Source organism: Ictalurus furcatus, chromosome 11, assembly GCF_023375685.1.
Source record: "Ictalurus furcatus strain D&B chromosome 11, Billie_1.0, whole genome shotgun sequence".
Lineage (NCBI taxonomy): Eukaryota > Metazoa > Chordata > Actinopteri > Siluriformes > Ictaluridae > Ictalurus > Ictalurus furcatus.
Genome location: NC_071265.1, coordinates 12,977,501 through 12,995,046, shown reverse-complemented (window position 1 = coordinate 12,995,046; position 17,546 = coordinate 12,977,501). Strand labels below are relative to the sequence as shown.

The window sequence follows — 17,546 nt, the reverse complement described above, 5'->3', positions numbered from 1 at the left end:
ACGTCCAAGTGAGCATCTTGGGGAATTCCTTGAACTCCAGGATCATCTTTATCTGTGGTCTGATGAAGACACCAGCTTTGACTTTTGCCTCAGACAGCTTAGGAAAGACGTCTTGAACGTACTTGAAGGCTGCTGTCCCTGAGACAAATTGTTTCATAATGCCCAATTTGATGTGCTGTGGTGGCATCAGCACCTTTTGGGGGTCCACCAATGGCTCCCACTTAACACTGTTCCTCTACACAGCGAACTCAGTCCGCTGTGGCCAGTCCTGCCTTTGGTAGTGCCCCTTGGTGTCCTTGCTGTCCCAGAGACAAACATATCAGGGAAACTTGGTAAAACCTCTTTGGAGACCCATCAGGAATGCCACTAAAGTACCAAAAGTGCTGCTGAAGAATAAAACTGAGCCCAGGGCTAAAGTGAGATTCCGCATGCCTCCCGAGTCTTACTCCACACCCATACACACTGGCTTCTAAAATTATATTCATTGTATGTTGATTTGGACACAGCATTGGGTTAAATGTAAACGTTTATAACTCATGCCTAGAAAAAAATTATGCAGCATTTTCCATGGATTGAAGGGATTTTCAGGTACATATACTGTATCAAGAGGCCCTGAAATAACATGTTCTCATCCATCTAAGTATATTTAGGTCTACAATTTGTTACTCTGGATGGCTTAACTGTTTTATTTGTATAACAGCATATGTTGTGGTGCAATAACACCCGAAAACATTCACTAGTTTCCCCCAACCACATTCTTTTCACTAGAAATTATACTCTATCTCTGAATGACCAATTCTCCAAGACCTTAGACCGTACCCCACAAAATGGGCCCTAATTCTAGCCACATGCTTTCCTGCTCCACTCCCATTTCCTCAATGTTTCCTCTACACATAATGAAGCAGCGGTGAAAGCTACACAAATATTTCATTGGCAGTAAGAGTGACATTCTCCTTCCTGGGTTTGAAACATGAAAACTGGGGGACATATGGCAGTTAAATTTGCACACCACTGAGGAAGAGACTCTCACCTACCATAAACAGTCTTTTGTGCAAAGAAAACCAAAAACATTACCTCACCTACTCCCTGCTGTGAAAACATCCCAACTTCAAAGTCCCTAACTGTTTTCGTGGCTTTGATGCATGTGCTCAAGTGAGGAGGTGATATTTCTCAATATTTCGTGCATAATGGGAATTACATATTTTGTGATTTTTGGACGTAGTTGGACCCAATACCTAATGCCTTTGAACAGTTTGTGGATGCAATGATGCATGCCTTTGTTTACTCAATTGCCTGGGAGCTGTGAAATCACATCTACCATTAATCTTTTCACTAAACTTATGCCTACCAGTTGTGACTTTGGGTGAGTAGACCCTTTTTATATTAAAAGTTTTTACCATTTCTAGCACAGACCTTGTAAAGCTCAAACTGGATTTAATTACGGTTAACCAAAAGTGAAAGTGCTTTAAATGTCAATATACAGTCTCCTCCAAAAGTACTGGATGGCAAGGCCTGTGAATACTGCATTTGTTGTTAAAAAGGATAAACCAACACGAAGACCAGAGATCTGTCTATGGGAGAAAAGCAAGACATTTTGAAGCTGAGAAAAGAGGGGAAATCAATCACAGCAGGGGTGTTAAATCTTATCTACAAAGGGCCAGTGTGGGTGCAGGTTTTCTTTCCAAACAAGCAGGAGACACATCTGATTCCACATGTTTAATTAGTTGATCTTGGCTTTCAATGGATTCAGGTGTTGCTTCTGCTCGGTTAGAATGAAAAGCCATCCTTTCCGGATAAGATTGGACACCTCTGAATCAGAGCCATTGCATAAACATTGGGCATATACAGTACAACAATATGGAATGTCCTGAAATACAAATAAATCATTGGTGTACTACTAACAACCAGACATCGAATAGGTTGGCCAAGGAAAACAACAGCAGATTACAGGAATATTGTGAGAGCTGTGAAGAAAAGCCCAAAAACAGTCAGTGACATCGACAACCTCCACAGGGCAGGGGTGAAGGTATCACAATCCGCTGTTTGAAGAAGACTTCAAGAGTAGAAATATAGAGGCTATGCCACAAGATACCACTCATCAGCAGTAAGAATCAAAAGGCCAGATTGGAATTCACAAAGAAATACAGAGATGAGCCACAGAAATTCTTGAACCAAGATTAACCAAAGTGATGGAAAAGAGAGAATTGTGAAGAAAGAAAGAATCTGCTCATGATCCAAAACATACAAGCTCATTGGTCAAGCATGGTGGAGGTAGTGTCATGCCTTGGGCTTGCATGGCTGCTTCTGGAATGAGCTCACTAATCTTTATTAATGATGTAATTCATGATGGTAGCAATAGAATGAATTCAGAAGTTTACAGGAACAGTTTGTCTGCCAAATTACAGAGAAATGCATCTAAATTAATTGAGAGACTTCATCATGCCACAAGACAATGACCCAAAACACACTGCCAAAACAACAAAGGACTTCATCAGGGGGGAAACGTGGAAGGTTTTAGACTGACCAGGTCAATCACCAGTCCTTAACACAGTTGACCATGCATTTCACCTCCTGAAGAGAAGGGAGAAACCCCCCAAAACAAACAACAACTGAAAGAAGTTGTGGTACATGCCTGAAAAAAACATCACAAAAGTAGAACAGTATTATTGTAGAACAGTTCTATACTACTTGTATTGTTCTCCGCTTGATATATCTCTGCTTGTATTTCCTCATTTGTAAGTCACTTTGGATAAAAGTGTCTGCTAAATGAATAAATGTAAAATGTGTTGATAGGAAGATTTGAATATCGTTCCGCAAAATTAACGAATCTTTATTGGTCATTGTGCTCATTTATTTCATGTGAGAAAAAAAATAAACTGTTACATTTTCTATAGCCAAATTCCCCCAACACGTCTACTTATGCAAACTATGATCAGGAGGATCATTTCCAAATAAGAAAAAATTTATAATGCCACCAAGGACAAATGATAAGAAACAGAAATTATTAATTCACCACTCAACTGGGTCTTCTGGTCCGAATAATTCATTTTTTTGTCACGTGACAGCCACATAGGCTGTTTATCATCTATCTATCTTCTGATATAAGCTGTGACCTTAGTAGTGATATTATTTTAAGCACAAATGTCAGTAGCTAAGCTGCGTACCAGAACGCTTAACTCAGTCTCATTTTCTAGCCGAGCCTATTTGAAGGTAGAACAGTTTCTTGATTTTGCTGGAAAACAGGGAGGGAGGGGTTAGTGTTATACAACGTGTGGTCAGTTAGCAGGAAAAATATCCTGTTAATTCTTACTGTAAAGTTGCAGTAATATATTTTGTGACTTCGGGCTGAATCATGTATCGGCGCCCTTTGCAGCATGGCTTCAGACAATTATTAAGCTCGTCTCTTTGCAGCAGGACCGTCTTCGGGAAGGTAATTAATTAGACTTTTAGCTATGAGCTAAGTCACACTGTCATTGGAGTTCCTTTAGCGCGTATTGGTTTTTCCTCAAACTACCTCGACTCTTTTGTGTAAATACCATATCACTGCTTATAAGGTAATAACGTCCCTTAGGGGAGGCATTGAATTTGTAACCTCAGATCATATTCGGGACAAATTCTTTCGTCATTGAACTTTATCCAAGGCTCATGTCATACATAAACACATATAATACACTTTACTGTTTTCACTAATGTTTTCCAATCCCAGTCCTAAACCACCGATATCTGACTGGTCAAGTGCGATATATGTCATACATGTACTTCTCTGTTCTGTTCTCAAATTATATCCAGTTCCTTTTATATCCCACTAGCTTTTTTCTGCTGTTGCTGGTATTTCAGTTGCATAACAATGAATAAAATCCCCAAATACTCTTGGTGTATATACATTTGTGGTGAGGGTTGGCTGATGTAGGTTGTCTAGTGTCTAGCTCAAGGTTACAGCAACAATATTGCATTAATTTTGAACCTGTTTTCTTAAGCTTTTTTTTTATATATAAATATATACTAGAAACAAAAAAAGTGTATGCTATGTCAGAAATTGCCTTTCTGTGATATTGTAATAAAATGTATTGTTTGTTTGTTTACTTTTAATCATTATAAACTGTCTGGGAGTAGTTGATGTAATCTTACATTTTTTAACTTTTAAAATGTTTTTTTTTAATATTTAAAATATTTTTCTAAATTCAAATGTCTTTTTTATCTTAAAGATAAAAAGAATTTGTTTAAAAAAAAAAATCAAAGGGTAATGAGTTTAAATATGTTATCCTATACCGTATATATTTCTCAGGCTGTATTTGGGTAATACTTTTTTGTGTGTGTGTCCTCTTGTAGTGCCAAAGTATATATGTTAGCATCAAATTTTTATTTTCATAGACCATTAAAAATAATGCATAACATTATTTAGTAATTTAGATTAGTGATCAGATTAGTATTGTAACCTAGAATTGTTCTAGAGTTCAAGTCTAAATAGTAGTTTATCAAAACTGTGTGGAAATGCAAGGTTCTCCTACTTGTTTTCTGTCTTTGTTCAAAATCTTGTGCATTTTCTATACCTTTATGCCATAATGTTATCACTGTAACCATTTTTCATTCCCTTATTACTGAATGCAATCACACCAGTATCATCATGTATAATCAAATTAAATCTACTTATATAAATGGCAGGACATTGAGGTTTTTTTGTTTCTTGTTTTACTTTAATGTTTTAATGCAGGTACTTTGCTTTCATTTTAGGCCACTGAGCAGGATCTCGTCAAAGCTTTGGTGTCTTGTCATTGCACAGGAGCAGTATTGCATATTCAGACACAATGTCGAGCTCTTCACAGCACACAAGAGGTGACTGAATTTTATTAATTACTTGTTGGGGTGAATTGAGCTTGGGGGATTAGAGAAAATCTTTTAATTAAACTGATTGTGTTACTCCTTCAGCTCCAGGAAGCATTCTTTTCTGTTCCAAATACTTGAATTCATGTACACTATTTGGCCAAAATTATGTGTGTACCTGACTAGCCACACCCATATGTTGGTTTTCCCCAAACTACTGCCACAACGTTAGAAGCCCACAATTGTCTAAGATGGTCTTTGTATGCTGTAGCATTACAATATCCCTTCACTGGAACTAAGAGGCACCTGTGCCAGCATGAATTTGCAGCAATTCATTTACCTGCACGATATTGGTGTAAGAGTGTAAAGTGTAAGTGATTCTGGAGCCTTACAATGAGCTAGTGTGCAAGCAGTCATTTCTGCATGGCACAGTGCTCATGCACCTTCAGAACTAGTATAGTTCATGACCAGGTAAATAATTTCTGTACTGATCAAGAATCTTCTGGTAAAGGGCTCCATTCATAGTTCCTTCAATTATATGAAATCTGCCAGTGCCGTGCGATGGAAAAACAGCCCCACTCTGTGATGTCTCCACTGCCAAACTTCACTGTTGGTATAGTGTTAAGGGTGATGTGTAGTAACATTTCTTCTCCAAACGTGGTGTGTAGTATGACGGGCAAGAAGTTAAATTTTGCTCCTGTCTGACCAGACTACACTCTCCCAGTATTTCCTAGGCTTGTCCAAATGAGTTGTCACAAACTTTAAACGAGGTTCGACATGCCTTTTCTTTAGTAACTGAGTCTTGCGGGTAGGGATGTCGCGATTACCAAAAATTTAGTAGTCGGTACCGATACCACCAAAAGTACATGATATTCGATACCAAAGTGGATACCACGGTGTGGTATAAAAACAAAAAAAAATTACATTAAAAACCTTCCTGGAGGACATCCTCTGGCTGATACTAAAGATTTATTAAAAGCATGAACATGTGAATAATTATTAGTGACATTAGGTTACATTTTGCTGACAGGACACAGGCTGAATGGCGATGCATGGTGGCCCATTAGGAAGTAATTTATAACATCACAATGCGTTAGCGTCGTTAACAAATAACAGGCTATCGCTAACATTACATGGAGCATAACGTTAGCTGGTTTCACGGCCACAATGCCAGCTGTCTCAAACAAACATAATATAGGGCCTGTCTTTCAGGTGCTTCACAAAATTCCAGGTGTTTCCTTGCTTTGTTTGAAATGAAAGTCAGTTGCACACTGGCTTCAGAGCATCAACTATATGTTCGTTGTCATCCGCCTCAAATGCGAAGTATTTCCATATTCCGTACCAAATTTCCTCTCAATGAGTCGTGGCGGAACTAAACTTCTGTAGTTTTTCCCCGCGTGCTTGTAGTTGTTGTTCTTCTTCACCACTTGTGGACCGACTAAAACACTTGCGCGTATTTGCTGCCCACATCAGGTCGAAAGAATTTAAACCTCGGTACCTTCATTAGAAACGGTACCAACTCTACTGCAGAAAAACAAGTACCATCACGTTTTAAGAATGTTGGTACCGAAGTATCGGTTCTCGTGACATCCCTACTTGCAGGGTGAGCATGAACAGTGGAGTGCATTGCCTATTGTTTTCTCTGCGATGATGGTACCTGCTGCCTCCAAGTATTTCTGGAGCTCTTTCCAAGTGGTCCTTGGCTCTTGGGCTACTCTTCTGACTATTCTTCTGACTCCCTGGTCAGAAATTTTGCGACGAGATCCTGTGCATGGCCGGTTGATGAGAGTGATGTTGCATCCACTTGCGGATAATGGCCCCAATGGTACTTACTGGAGGATTCAGAAGTTTTGAAATACGCCTGTATCCGATTCCATCAATATGTCTCATAATAAGGTTGTGAAGGTCTTGGGAGAGCTCTTTGGTTTTACCCATCATGAGATGTTTCTTGTGTGACACCTTGGTAACGAAAAGCCTTTATATAGCCCATCAATTTACTAACCCACCTGATATTAATTTGCACAGATTGGGGGTATAATTAGTCACGGATTTCAGCTGGTTCCTTGCCTTCCCTTGCCTTGGAGAACTGCTTTTTCTTGGTGCGTTCAATACTTTTTTCCTGCGTCATTCCACTTTATTACACATAACATTAAATTCCATAAAGAATGTTGTGAATTCTTTATATTTGCATATTTCTTGAGTTAATACTGATGTCTGGTGAAAATTTTATGTGAATAACCTCATTTGGAAATATATTTACTGAATTTTGAAGCGTTCAATACTTATTTCTCCCACTGTATGTTCGCATATTTTAAGTGTATTGTGCTGATATGTTTTGGATTTTACTAGTTGTAATGTAGGAGGTTTTTACCTGGACCTGTTTTGTCTTGGATCTACCAAGATTCTTGTTTTTTGTATGAAAAGAAAGTGATCAATAAGCATTTGTACTCATTTTAAACAGCCTGAGATGACGTATAAATACATTCTCGAAACAAAAAAAAAGTGCTTGCTATGTCACAATATGCCTTTCTGTGATATTTTAATATAATTTATTTGGTTTTTTTTTTTGGTTTATTTATTTTTAATAATTACAAACTGTCTGGGAGTAGCTGATGTCATATTACATTTTTGGACACTTTAAAATGTTTTTTTAATACATGTTCTTAAATATTTAAAAAAAATTTTTATAAATTTAATTAAAAAAAATTAAATCTTAAAAATAAAAAGAATTAAAAAAAATTAAAGGGTAATGGGTTTAAATAAAGTATCCTATATAGTATACATTTCCCAGGCTGCATTTGGGTAACCCGCCCCCCCCCCCCCCCCACCCCGTAGTGTAAGTATTTATTTATTTTCAGACTATTAAAAAATAATGCATAACATTATTTAGTAATCTAGAATTGTCCTAGAGCTCAATTCTAAATAGTAGTTTTTCAAAACTATATTGAAAAGCAAGACTTGTCCCAGCCTTAACTGCCTTTGTAAAAAAAAAAAAAAAAAAAAAAAAAAAAGAAACCCAGAGGTAGTGGTTACTAAATGACCTCAAATTAGCTAGTGATTAACTAAATAATGATAAAGTTAAATATTATAAGTTTTTCCATAAATATTAGTTCAAACATTATTTTTTTCAAATGCACGATGATTCATAAAAACATTTAAATACATCATTAACTAACTTTGACGAATCTTACAAAAATTACCTGTCAGAGACTCTCAAATCTAACAAACGTTAACAAATTAAAACATCTGGCAGAACTGCCAACAGACAAACATGGCCTATATGACAGATGGCCATGGCCCATGATGTTTTAATGATGCTGGCAATGAGCCAAAAGTGACGCACCTCAGCTGCATTTGGCCCAAAAGCTAGCTACCTGGGACATTTTTCCTGAATAAATAAGCTACTTTTGACGTGTTGCAGTGAGTTGATATAAATAAATAAAAAAACATTTTTATGCAGATTAGAGTTTGGCTGTTTATATCATTCTTTAGCAAGACAAGTAATGCTTAAGGGATGGTGAATTCTATTGTGTAGGCAATTAATGGGTAAAATGGTGTATCAGTAGAAATAATACTGGTAAAATTAAACTGCTCTTCTTATAGCCCAAGAGCCAATGTGCCAGTCATAAAGGACTTTGTCACACTGGTCTTTATAGAGAGCTTTCTAGGAGATTTTGGACGCATGTATTGTATCTGCTGTACTGTGTCTGGGCTTTATAGCACGTGGCTTAGCTAACAAGACAGCTTCTGGGGCATACTGTCCACCCTCCTTACATAAATGACATGTGCAACATAATGTTATTCATGTGATTTTCACCTTCCCTAGCAATTAGATGGGGAAAAGTACAACCCCAATTCCAAAAAAGTTGACGCAGTATGGAAAATGCTAATAAAGACAAAGATGAGTGATTTGTAAATGTACTTTGAATTGTATTTAAACAAAAAAGAATATAAAGACAAGGTATTTGATGTTTTACCTAATAATCTGCATAGTTTTTTGAAGGTAAATGTTGGGATAGGGGCAATTTTGGACTAATAGCGATGTAGCTAGTTGAAATAAGTTGTTTCACAGGTGAGGCAATTGTCTAATCATAGTATATAAGTTGCCTCCAAAAATGGCCTTGTCCTTCAAGAGCAAGGTTGGGTTGAGGGTCGCCAATCTTCCAACAGATGCGTCAGCGAATAATCCAACACTTTGAAAACAACATTCCCCAAAGACAAATTTGTAGGATTTTGGGCATTTCACCTTCTACGGTGCACAATATAATTAAACGAGTCAAGGAATCCGAAGCCGTACATCAGCACTGTCCAGAAGTGCTGCCGACTTTTCTGGGCTCAGTCTCATCTGAGATGGACAGTAACACAGTGGAATCGTGTTTTGTGGTCCAAGTCAACATTTCAAATAGTTTTTGGACAAAACAGCCGTCGTGTTCTCCGGGCCAAAGAGAAAAATTACCATCCAAGCTGTTATTAGTGTCCATTCCAAAAGCCAGCGTCTGTCATGGTATGGGGGTGTATCAGTACACATAGCATGGGCACCATTAATGCAGAAAGATATGTACACATTTTGGAGCAGTATATGCTGCCATCCAGAGCAGGACAATGCCAAACCATATTCTGCCTGGTTTATAAGCACATGGTTGCATAATCAGAGTGCGGGTGCTAGCATGGCCTGCCTGCAGTTCTGACCTCAATTGGAGGATTGATAATGTGTGGCGCATTATGAAGGGCAAAATAAGGCAACGAAGGCCCCATACAGTTGCACAACTGAAGAAATGCAGAATAGATGAATGGGGGAAAATTCCGCTTGCTAAACTTTAACCAACTGGTGTCTTCAGCACCCAAATGCATAATAAGTGTTATTAAAAGATAAGGTGATATTACACAGTGGTAAACATTTGACTGTACCATCTTTTTTGGAGTGTGTTGCAGTCATCAAATTTGAAATGAGTGTATATTTTTCAGAAATCAATTACATTTACAAAATAAAACATCAAATAATGTGTTTTCATTCTAGTACAGGGTGAATTGAATTTTGTTTTTGTTTGTGTTTTTTCCATTTTCCATGCTGTCTGAACTTTTTCAGAATTGGGGTTGTATAGTTAAAACATAGCCTATGAAAACTATGCAGTTGATTAGGTAAAACATCAAATACCTTGTCTTTATATGTTTTTTGTTTAAAGTCAAAGTCCATTTACGAATCACTTTTTTGTTTTTATTAGCGTTTTCCATACTGTCCCAGTTTTTCGGATTGGGGTTGTTGAATGCTAGTTATATTTGTAACTGTTTGAATACCTTTGTGTGTGTGTTGGTCTTAACCCTTCAAGCTAAGACAGTGTTCACTGAACCATAAATATGTAACTCACAATTTTGCGATAATATTTAAACAATGAACCTAATGATTTACTTAGTTTAGCACTTGCATTACACATTTGGACTGTATTTTATATCCAATGGTGCATACATTAACATGCCTAGAAATTGGAAATATTCTAAACCATATTTCTTTATGAATGGTGAAGCTGAATGTTTTAGTTTCAATTTACAATGTTGTCATGTTGTCCTGTGTGGAACACGTCCATATAATCTGGCCTTAATTAAGACGTAATGATTTTCTCAGGGACAGCTTCTGCTTAATGTCACTTGGCAGTCTTGTAGCATCACAAATTCTAAGTAATACAGTTGCTATTGATGCTGCATAGTTGCTATGAGAAATTATGCTTGTAATGTGTGACCCATGACTTAATTGCTTTTTAAACAGTGTGTCCACCTTCATTTTTAACCTGGTTTGATTTTGTCTATTTTTGCCTATATCTGATGGCATGCACTCCCTCTCTCTCCCTCTCTCTCTCTTGGCTTCAGCTCTGTGCTGTAAAACATACACCTCAGGCTTCAGAGGAAGAAGTTGGAGCTTTCACCAAACTTATAGAGGCCATGGGCTTTACTGGGACACTCAAATACAACAAATGGGTAAAACAGTTTTGTGTTTTTTTTTTTTTTTTTTTTTTTTTTTTTTTTTTAAATTTTGCAGACCCTTGTATCCAAAGCAACTTAAAAAATGAGTATGCAAGTGAACAGGCATTGGTTAAGGACTTTGTTCGTGGTCCTACAATAGAAGTACAATAATCTTGGCTTGTACCAGCACTGCTGTCTTTCCACTCACCCCACAAAATGAAATATGTCTCTAATTACCACACCGTTCTAGAATGCTTTTCTTTAGATCTAAGTTATGCTATTGCTCAGCATTAAACCTGATTTATCCAGAAGGCCATACTTGTCAATAAAAAATTAACGGTTTATCTATATTAAAAAACAAACAAAACTGTATAATAACTTTATAAAGCATAAGTTTTCATATATATCAATATTTTTAACTTTGCATTACCAACCAAAATTGCATGTAATGTCATAAGTTTAGAAATGAAGTTTTCTTATTTCCGCTTGCTAGTAGCCTAATGGCGTTTGTTTGTTTTTGTCTTTTATCTTCTAGAAAAGAATGCTAATACAATGTTGAAATCATCATCAGTAATGGTTATAGTAGACTACTTTACATGAACAGTGCTCTTTGAAAGTCAGTCATGATCAGTTAAAGAACTTTTGCTGTTAACTTTGTTTAATATTGCAACCAATTGCTTGTTCAATATTGTACATATTGTTTCAGGGAGAATGTGAGAATTACTATTCCCCCTTCTAAGAAAAAACCTTGGGTCAAATTGCAGATGTCTCTCTTATTCAAGAGAAAGCTCTGTCCCCTGGATCCACTGTGCAAACTGCCTTGTTGTGTCTTGTTGTTGCATTGAGAAACAGCCTGAGGGCGCTGTGGGATACAGTATTGTGATGGACCCGCAGAGGAGAGGAGAAGAAGTGAAACAGTTGCACGTTTCTCTGACGAATACTTCATTTTTTCTTTTATAAGTGTAGTAAACTGGAAAGAAATACCGGTAAGACGGTAACCTAAATAATATGTTAAAAAGCTAAATATTAAATAAAATAAAAAACGCGACTAGGTGTCATGCCTGGAGATGGATCCTGCGATTTGTAGGCTAGTGTTTGTCCGTTAATTTTTTTCTCTCATAAAGCCGATATATTGCTTCATCCAAATTTATTGGTTCATCTCGAATCCAAAATGTTCCCAGATCACAGACTGGATTTTCCTGCACTCAAACAAACCAGTGCCAAACAGACACCACCATATAAGGCGTTTGATTATGATTACGTAATTTGTGTATTAACATAAAATCTCCCGCTATATGGTAGGCTATAAATACAGATTAATATTGCAACTGTTGCTGCTGTTAATAATAATATTATTATTGCACTTGTATACAAAATGTTGTACTTTGTACTTGTCATAGTGCCCACTCAAGCCAAAATATTAATGTAACACGTGATGTGACACTACCACCTGTGGTGCAGTTGTCCTGGCCACCATCACAATAGTCTGTCGTTTGTTTTGCCTAAACTCCATTGCATTGTATGCCATGATTTTTTTTTTTCTTTCTTTCTTTGTAAACTTGATAATTTGTTCTTCTCTTGCAGAAAATCAAAATAGCTGCTTTGCGTATGTACACTTGCTGCGTTGAGAGAATCAACTACGATGAGTTTTTTGAAAGTATGTATTACTTTTTGTTTATTTATTTAATGTGTTTTACTTTGGTTTGGACAGAGAAAGGTTTTCTTGGAAATATGGCAGTGTGACCTTATGAGGCTTGATTCATGCCCATGTGGAGTCTTTTTATAAAAGGACCCAGTTGCCCGAGTACCCCTCAGCTTCAGCAGAAATTAAATGAGCATAAGGGGATCTCTTTATCGCCATCTGAAAGATTTATGTTGCGTTTTACAGACATGGTTTTCTTTCCGGGGGGGCAGCAGGTGCAAACCTGAACCATGATTCTGGAAATGTTTGGTTTAATGTCATGTTCTTGTTTCTCTTTCTCCATACCCCCACCTTCTCTCTCTCACTCCCTCACTCTCACACACAGAGTGCTCCCTCCCTGACACACTCAACTCCTGGTTTTTGGTGGCACAGCTCCATGTTTGGTAAGTGTTTGGATACTGGCAATAATATAGTTATTCACATAATTAAATTTTTGTTTTTAATTAATTTTTTAACTTTTTGTTTTTGTGAACTCGATCACGTCAGTCCTTTGTTTTTTTTTTCAATTTTTATGGATAATTATTGCTCCCACTCTTAAAGACATGTAAAATAATATCTTTGACTCGTTCTCCTTATTTGGACATAAATGGTCTTCGAGTTTGAATGTTTAGATGTGGCAAATCTGTTTAATTTTTATTCGATTTTTCAAGGCTTATCACGTTTCATTCCTTCTTTTCAACTTTCATTATTTACACTAATGTGTTAGTGCACATGTGAATGGATCTGACTGTGTTTATGAAAAGAGAGTTTCACAGAATTTGTGATGTCATCAGAACAAAATAATGATTGTGTGTAGGGGGAGGTACGGCATCGGGGGTGGATTGGAAGTGTTTATGCATGTGACTAAAGCTGTGTTCACGTCATGTCGTAATTACCTTAATTATGAGATTCTGACTTGTAAAAAAGCATTCACGTCCTTTACATTACAACTTGTAAACTAGGAATTTTCTGAGCGCTCCAACCTGTACCACCTGACTGCTGCAACATCATGCGGAAACACTAGGATTTGTATAATTGGCTATTATTGTCTTAACAATGCCAGATTAATTTTAAAATAAATGAAAGACATACATTACAGTTTAATGTAATTTTTCAGTTGTCAACATCTCACATGGATTCATTTAATTCCGAGGACGTGAACAGCTCCCAGTAGAACATCTGGGTTGTCATGTAGTGATTACGGTAATCCCGACATGCCGTGAATGCAGGCTAATACTGTGCAGAATGACCTTGTGATTAAGTACAAACTGAGCTTTTCAACTCACTTGGTATATTCCACACCAACCATATACCCAATGGCAACCACTGATTTAATTCATCATTTGCCTGCTAATACTGTTAGCGTAGGTTCTGTCTTATAATTGTACATCTTCTTTGTATTTTGCCAGTAGCTTAATTATAAGAGTTTAGTCAGTGTTATAAACAATTGAATTTGCTTCTTATATTTATTTTAGAAATGCTTTTGTTGTTCGAATTTTTGTGTATTTAGAGAACACTAAAATCGAAAAAATTAGGGAGAAACATTTTTTATGCAATCTTTGTACAAAAGTCTTTGCACATGCTTGTGTGTGTATATATATAACAAAAAAAACCCTTTATTATAAAACCCCAATTATTTTAATTGCACATGTGGACTTAAAAGTTACATATTAATTCCATTAATTAAAGAAAAATAAATAAAAATAAAAAAATTAATAACTAATGAAAGCAAGCCAACACAAACCCATAAATTACGACAAAAGATTAATCATTCAATTAGACAAAATAAATGCAGCTGTATAAAAGGAGGACCAGCTGGTCTGTGCCAATGGTAGCTGAAAGTGGATGCATTGAGCTGGTAACTGGAAGATTTATCGCATGCCACAGTTAGAAGAGAGCAAATATTTGGAGGCCGGTATGATTTTTATAAGTGAATTGATAATTGATAATGAATTGATTAGTCAGTTGCATTTGCCACAGCATCTTTTCATGCTGTGCCACAGTTTAGAGAAAAAACAATCTTGTGCTTTTGCTGTGCATGTCAAAGTTTTGTCAGTGCTCTCCTGCTTAACTTAAATGGCATTGCGGAAGGTGCACTGGTGTGTGTGTAAGAGGCTGAAGAGTGTCAGCATGAGAGATTTCTGGAGACTTTTATTTATTTATTTATTTTTCTCTTGAATGATTCAACAATGTGCTATTAACAAGAGCGAGCTAGTACAATATAAGACTTTTGCAAAAACATTTTTGAAGGATGCAAAATATCATGTTTATCGTTACTGACAAAATCTGAGAAAATTAGATTTTTATATATATATATATATATATATATATATATATATATATTAGTGAATATCACACACCCCTAACTGCATCTACTTACAATTTTGAACCCTTTTTTTTTTTTTTTGTAAATTTTTTCATTTTTATTTATTTATTTTGGCCTGTGTGGTAATTGCAAGCAGTATTTTTTGCAGTATGTATTCAGCATTTTTTTTTCTTTTCAATTTGTATGCTAAAATGTCAATCTAATAAACAGAACAATAATGCAATCAACAAAGTTAATCTTATCTTGCAAAGCTTCACTAGCAAAGGAATGAGTATAGTAAAGGCAAATTTAAAGCATTTTATTAAACCAGGCATGATATGCATGCTGCTTGCTGTTGGTTTTTTTTCAACTAGTTGGAATCTTAGCTGATTTTTGCTGTTCACAGTGAACACTGCTGTTACAAATATGTACTATACCAGTGCAAAGTGACCAGCATAGTGTGTGATTTGACATGTCCACACAGCTCTGATCAGCCAGAAATGTACTTTTTGTATCTTTTAGTTATAATTAAATTGTAGTAATCCTTTGGTGGCAGCACAATGCATAAACCTATGAAAGTACAGGTTAAGAGCTTCAGTTCATGTTTACATTAAACATCAGAATAGGGGGGAAGATAATCTCAGTGACTGTGGCATGCTTTTTCATGCAATACAAGCTGGTCCGAGTATTCCTGGCTGATCCCTAGGAATTTTATGTCCAGTGAGTGTCAGTTCTGTGAGTGGAAACATCTTGTTTATTAAAGAGATCAGAAGGGAATGGCCTTGATAGGAAGGCTACGGTAACTCAATCACAATTTTTAGCCATGATGAGCAGAAAATCATGCACATCTCAGAATGCACAACATGCCAAATCTTGAGACAGATGTGCTACAACAGCAGAAGACCACATTGGGTTCCTTTCCTGTCAGCCAAGAACAGGAATCTGAGGCTACAGGGGGCACAAGCCACCAAAACTGGGCAGCTGAAGATTGGAAAAATGTTGCCTGGTCTTTTTTCATTCACATTTTTTCTCGGTACTGATTCTTGATGTGAATATTAACTGAAGCTCTTGACCTGTATCTGTATATTTTTACACATTTTGTTACTGCTACATGATTGGTTAATCATGGGTGATTGCCTGCTCATTCAGGCATACCGGTGTTCCTAATAAAGTGGCTGGTGAGTGTATATTTTGTGAATCTACCATTAGTAAAATCTTAATTGTTTTTTTTTTTTTTTTTTAATATCCCACCATGCAAGGGGCTTTAAAGCAACACACCCCAAATCAGTGACAGCAGTTTGCGAACACTACATTTCTCTTCCTTGTTTAAGATAGCATACTAGAATACAGGGAATACATTCCACGTAAGATAAACTGTGCTTTTTATTGGGTTAAAATGGGCCATTAACATTTCTGAAAACTACATCTAGGAAACAATTATGTAAACATTCAGTTAACCAAATTATCATGAACAAGCTCCAGGAAAACACTGCAATAGCTGAATCAATCTTAATATCCCATGCTGTGCAATCACCCATGTTTAAACTGTGTCTGCAGTTTGTATTTGAAATAGTCGCTTCCAAATATTCTAGAGAAACAGTCAGAAAATGGGGCAGTAGTGGGGATTTATATTTTGCTTTATACCGATGGTCTACAAGACTCTCCATAGAGTTAGTCTTGAGCTATGACATGCATGCTAATGCTCAGCAATACTCTACAGACAAGCAATAGAAATATCTTTTGATGTTTTTTCACCTAGACTTAGTAAATGAAATTTACTATGATAAACATTAACTTGATGGAACCTGCAAGTTGTTATGCTACAATTAGCTTTTTAAGTCTACTTTCCCTAGTACTTTTGCATGTTTGTATATCTTCTGCAGGATGTGTTTGGTGCGGATGAGGCAGGAAGGCAGAGAAGGGAAGTATATGTGTCGCTACATCGTCCATTCTATGTGGGAGGATGTAGAACAGAGAAGCAAGATCATGGGGGTAAGTTCAACAAGAAGCCTGGTATTAGCCTTTTGTGACTTATATTTAAACCACACTACATGTTTAATGTTATGAAAATATGATACCTTTGGCAATTGTATAACCCAGCATCACAGTTTTATCACAATACCTGCTACTTACAATTTAAATTGCAGCACTCAGCAGAGAAAATGGTAAAATGAGTTTTGCTCATTAACGTAGTTTAAAAATTGCAGAAATAGTGTCCACTGATTTGCACTTTGCACATTTGATATTTTAAGATATGGGAAAATTCAAAGTAGAAGGCTGCCCACCATATGAAGTAACACCTGATATTCTAATATTTTCTCATACTGTTTTGTATGATACTATGTTAGCATGATGTACACAGTGAGTGCAAGCAATAACACACTCAATGATGAGTGAAAACAGCCTGGAAAAATGTACCATTCTTGCTGAAAAGGGGCATGTATGCTGGCACGTACACACACATTCACACACGTATATAATATATATATGTGTGTGTGTGTGTGTGTGTGTGTATATATGTATATTAATTACAGCCTTCTCTGTAACTATAACAGCAAGGCCAGTTCATTTGTTTGTGCTATTCACCAAAGACATTTGGGTTCAAGATCAACAGAGGGATATGAGACAAGAGTTTAGGATTTTAGCTTTTATTTCCTGGTATTTACATCCAACATAAAGGATAGAACCTTTTGTATCAGACCACCCAATTTTTAGGCAAGCAAAAGTATAGGAACAGATCTAGAAGTGTACATTAAAGTAAATAACTCTTAATTTGTTGCATAT

At 36.5% G+C, this 17,546-nt stretch overlaps 1 protein-coding gene across 2 annotated transcripts in view; it reads left to right on the top strand.

Moving 5' to 3' along the window:
- Positions 1-3,222: 3,222 nt before the first annotated feature.
- The window catches only part of LOC128614986 (ubiquinol-cytochrome-c reductase complex assembly factor 1), a 26,997-nt gene continuing 12,673 nt past the window's right edge, over positions 3,223-17,546 (top strand). The window contains exons 1-6 of one of the 2 annotated variants that reach the window (XM_053636756.1): positions 3,223-3,430; positions 4,732-4,833; positions 10,684-10,791; positions 12,361-12,433; positions 12,804-12,861; positions 16,646-16,754. In XM_053636756.1, the coding sequence (XP_053492731.1) occupies positions 3,353-3,430; positions 4,732-4,833; positions 10,684-10,791; positions 12,361-12,433; positions 12,804-12,861; positions 16,646-16,754 (528 nt within the window). In that variant the 5' untranslated portion in view covers positions 3,223-3,352. Of the gene's footprint in view, positions 3,431-4,731; positions 4,834-6,427; positions 6,921-10,683; positions 10,792-12,360; positions 12,434-12,803; positions 12,862-16,645; positions 16,755-17,546 lie in introns of those variants that run through there. The other variant, XM_053636757.1, reaches the window with a different exon arrangement.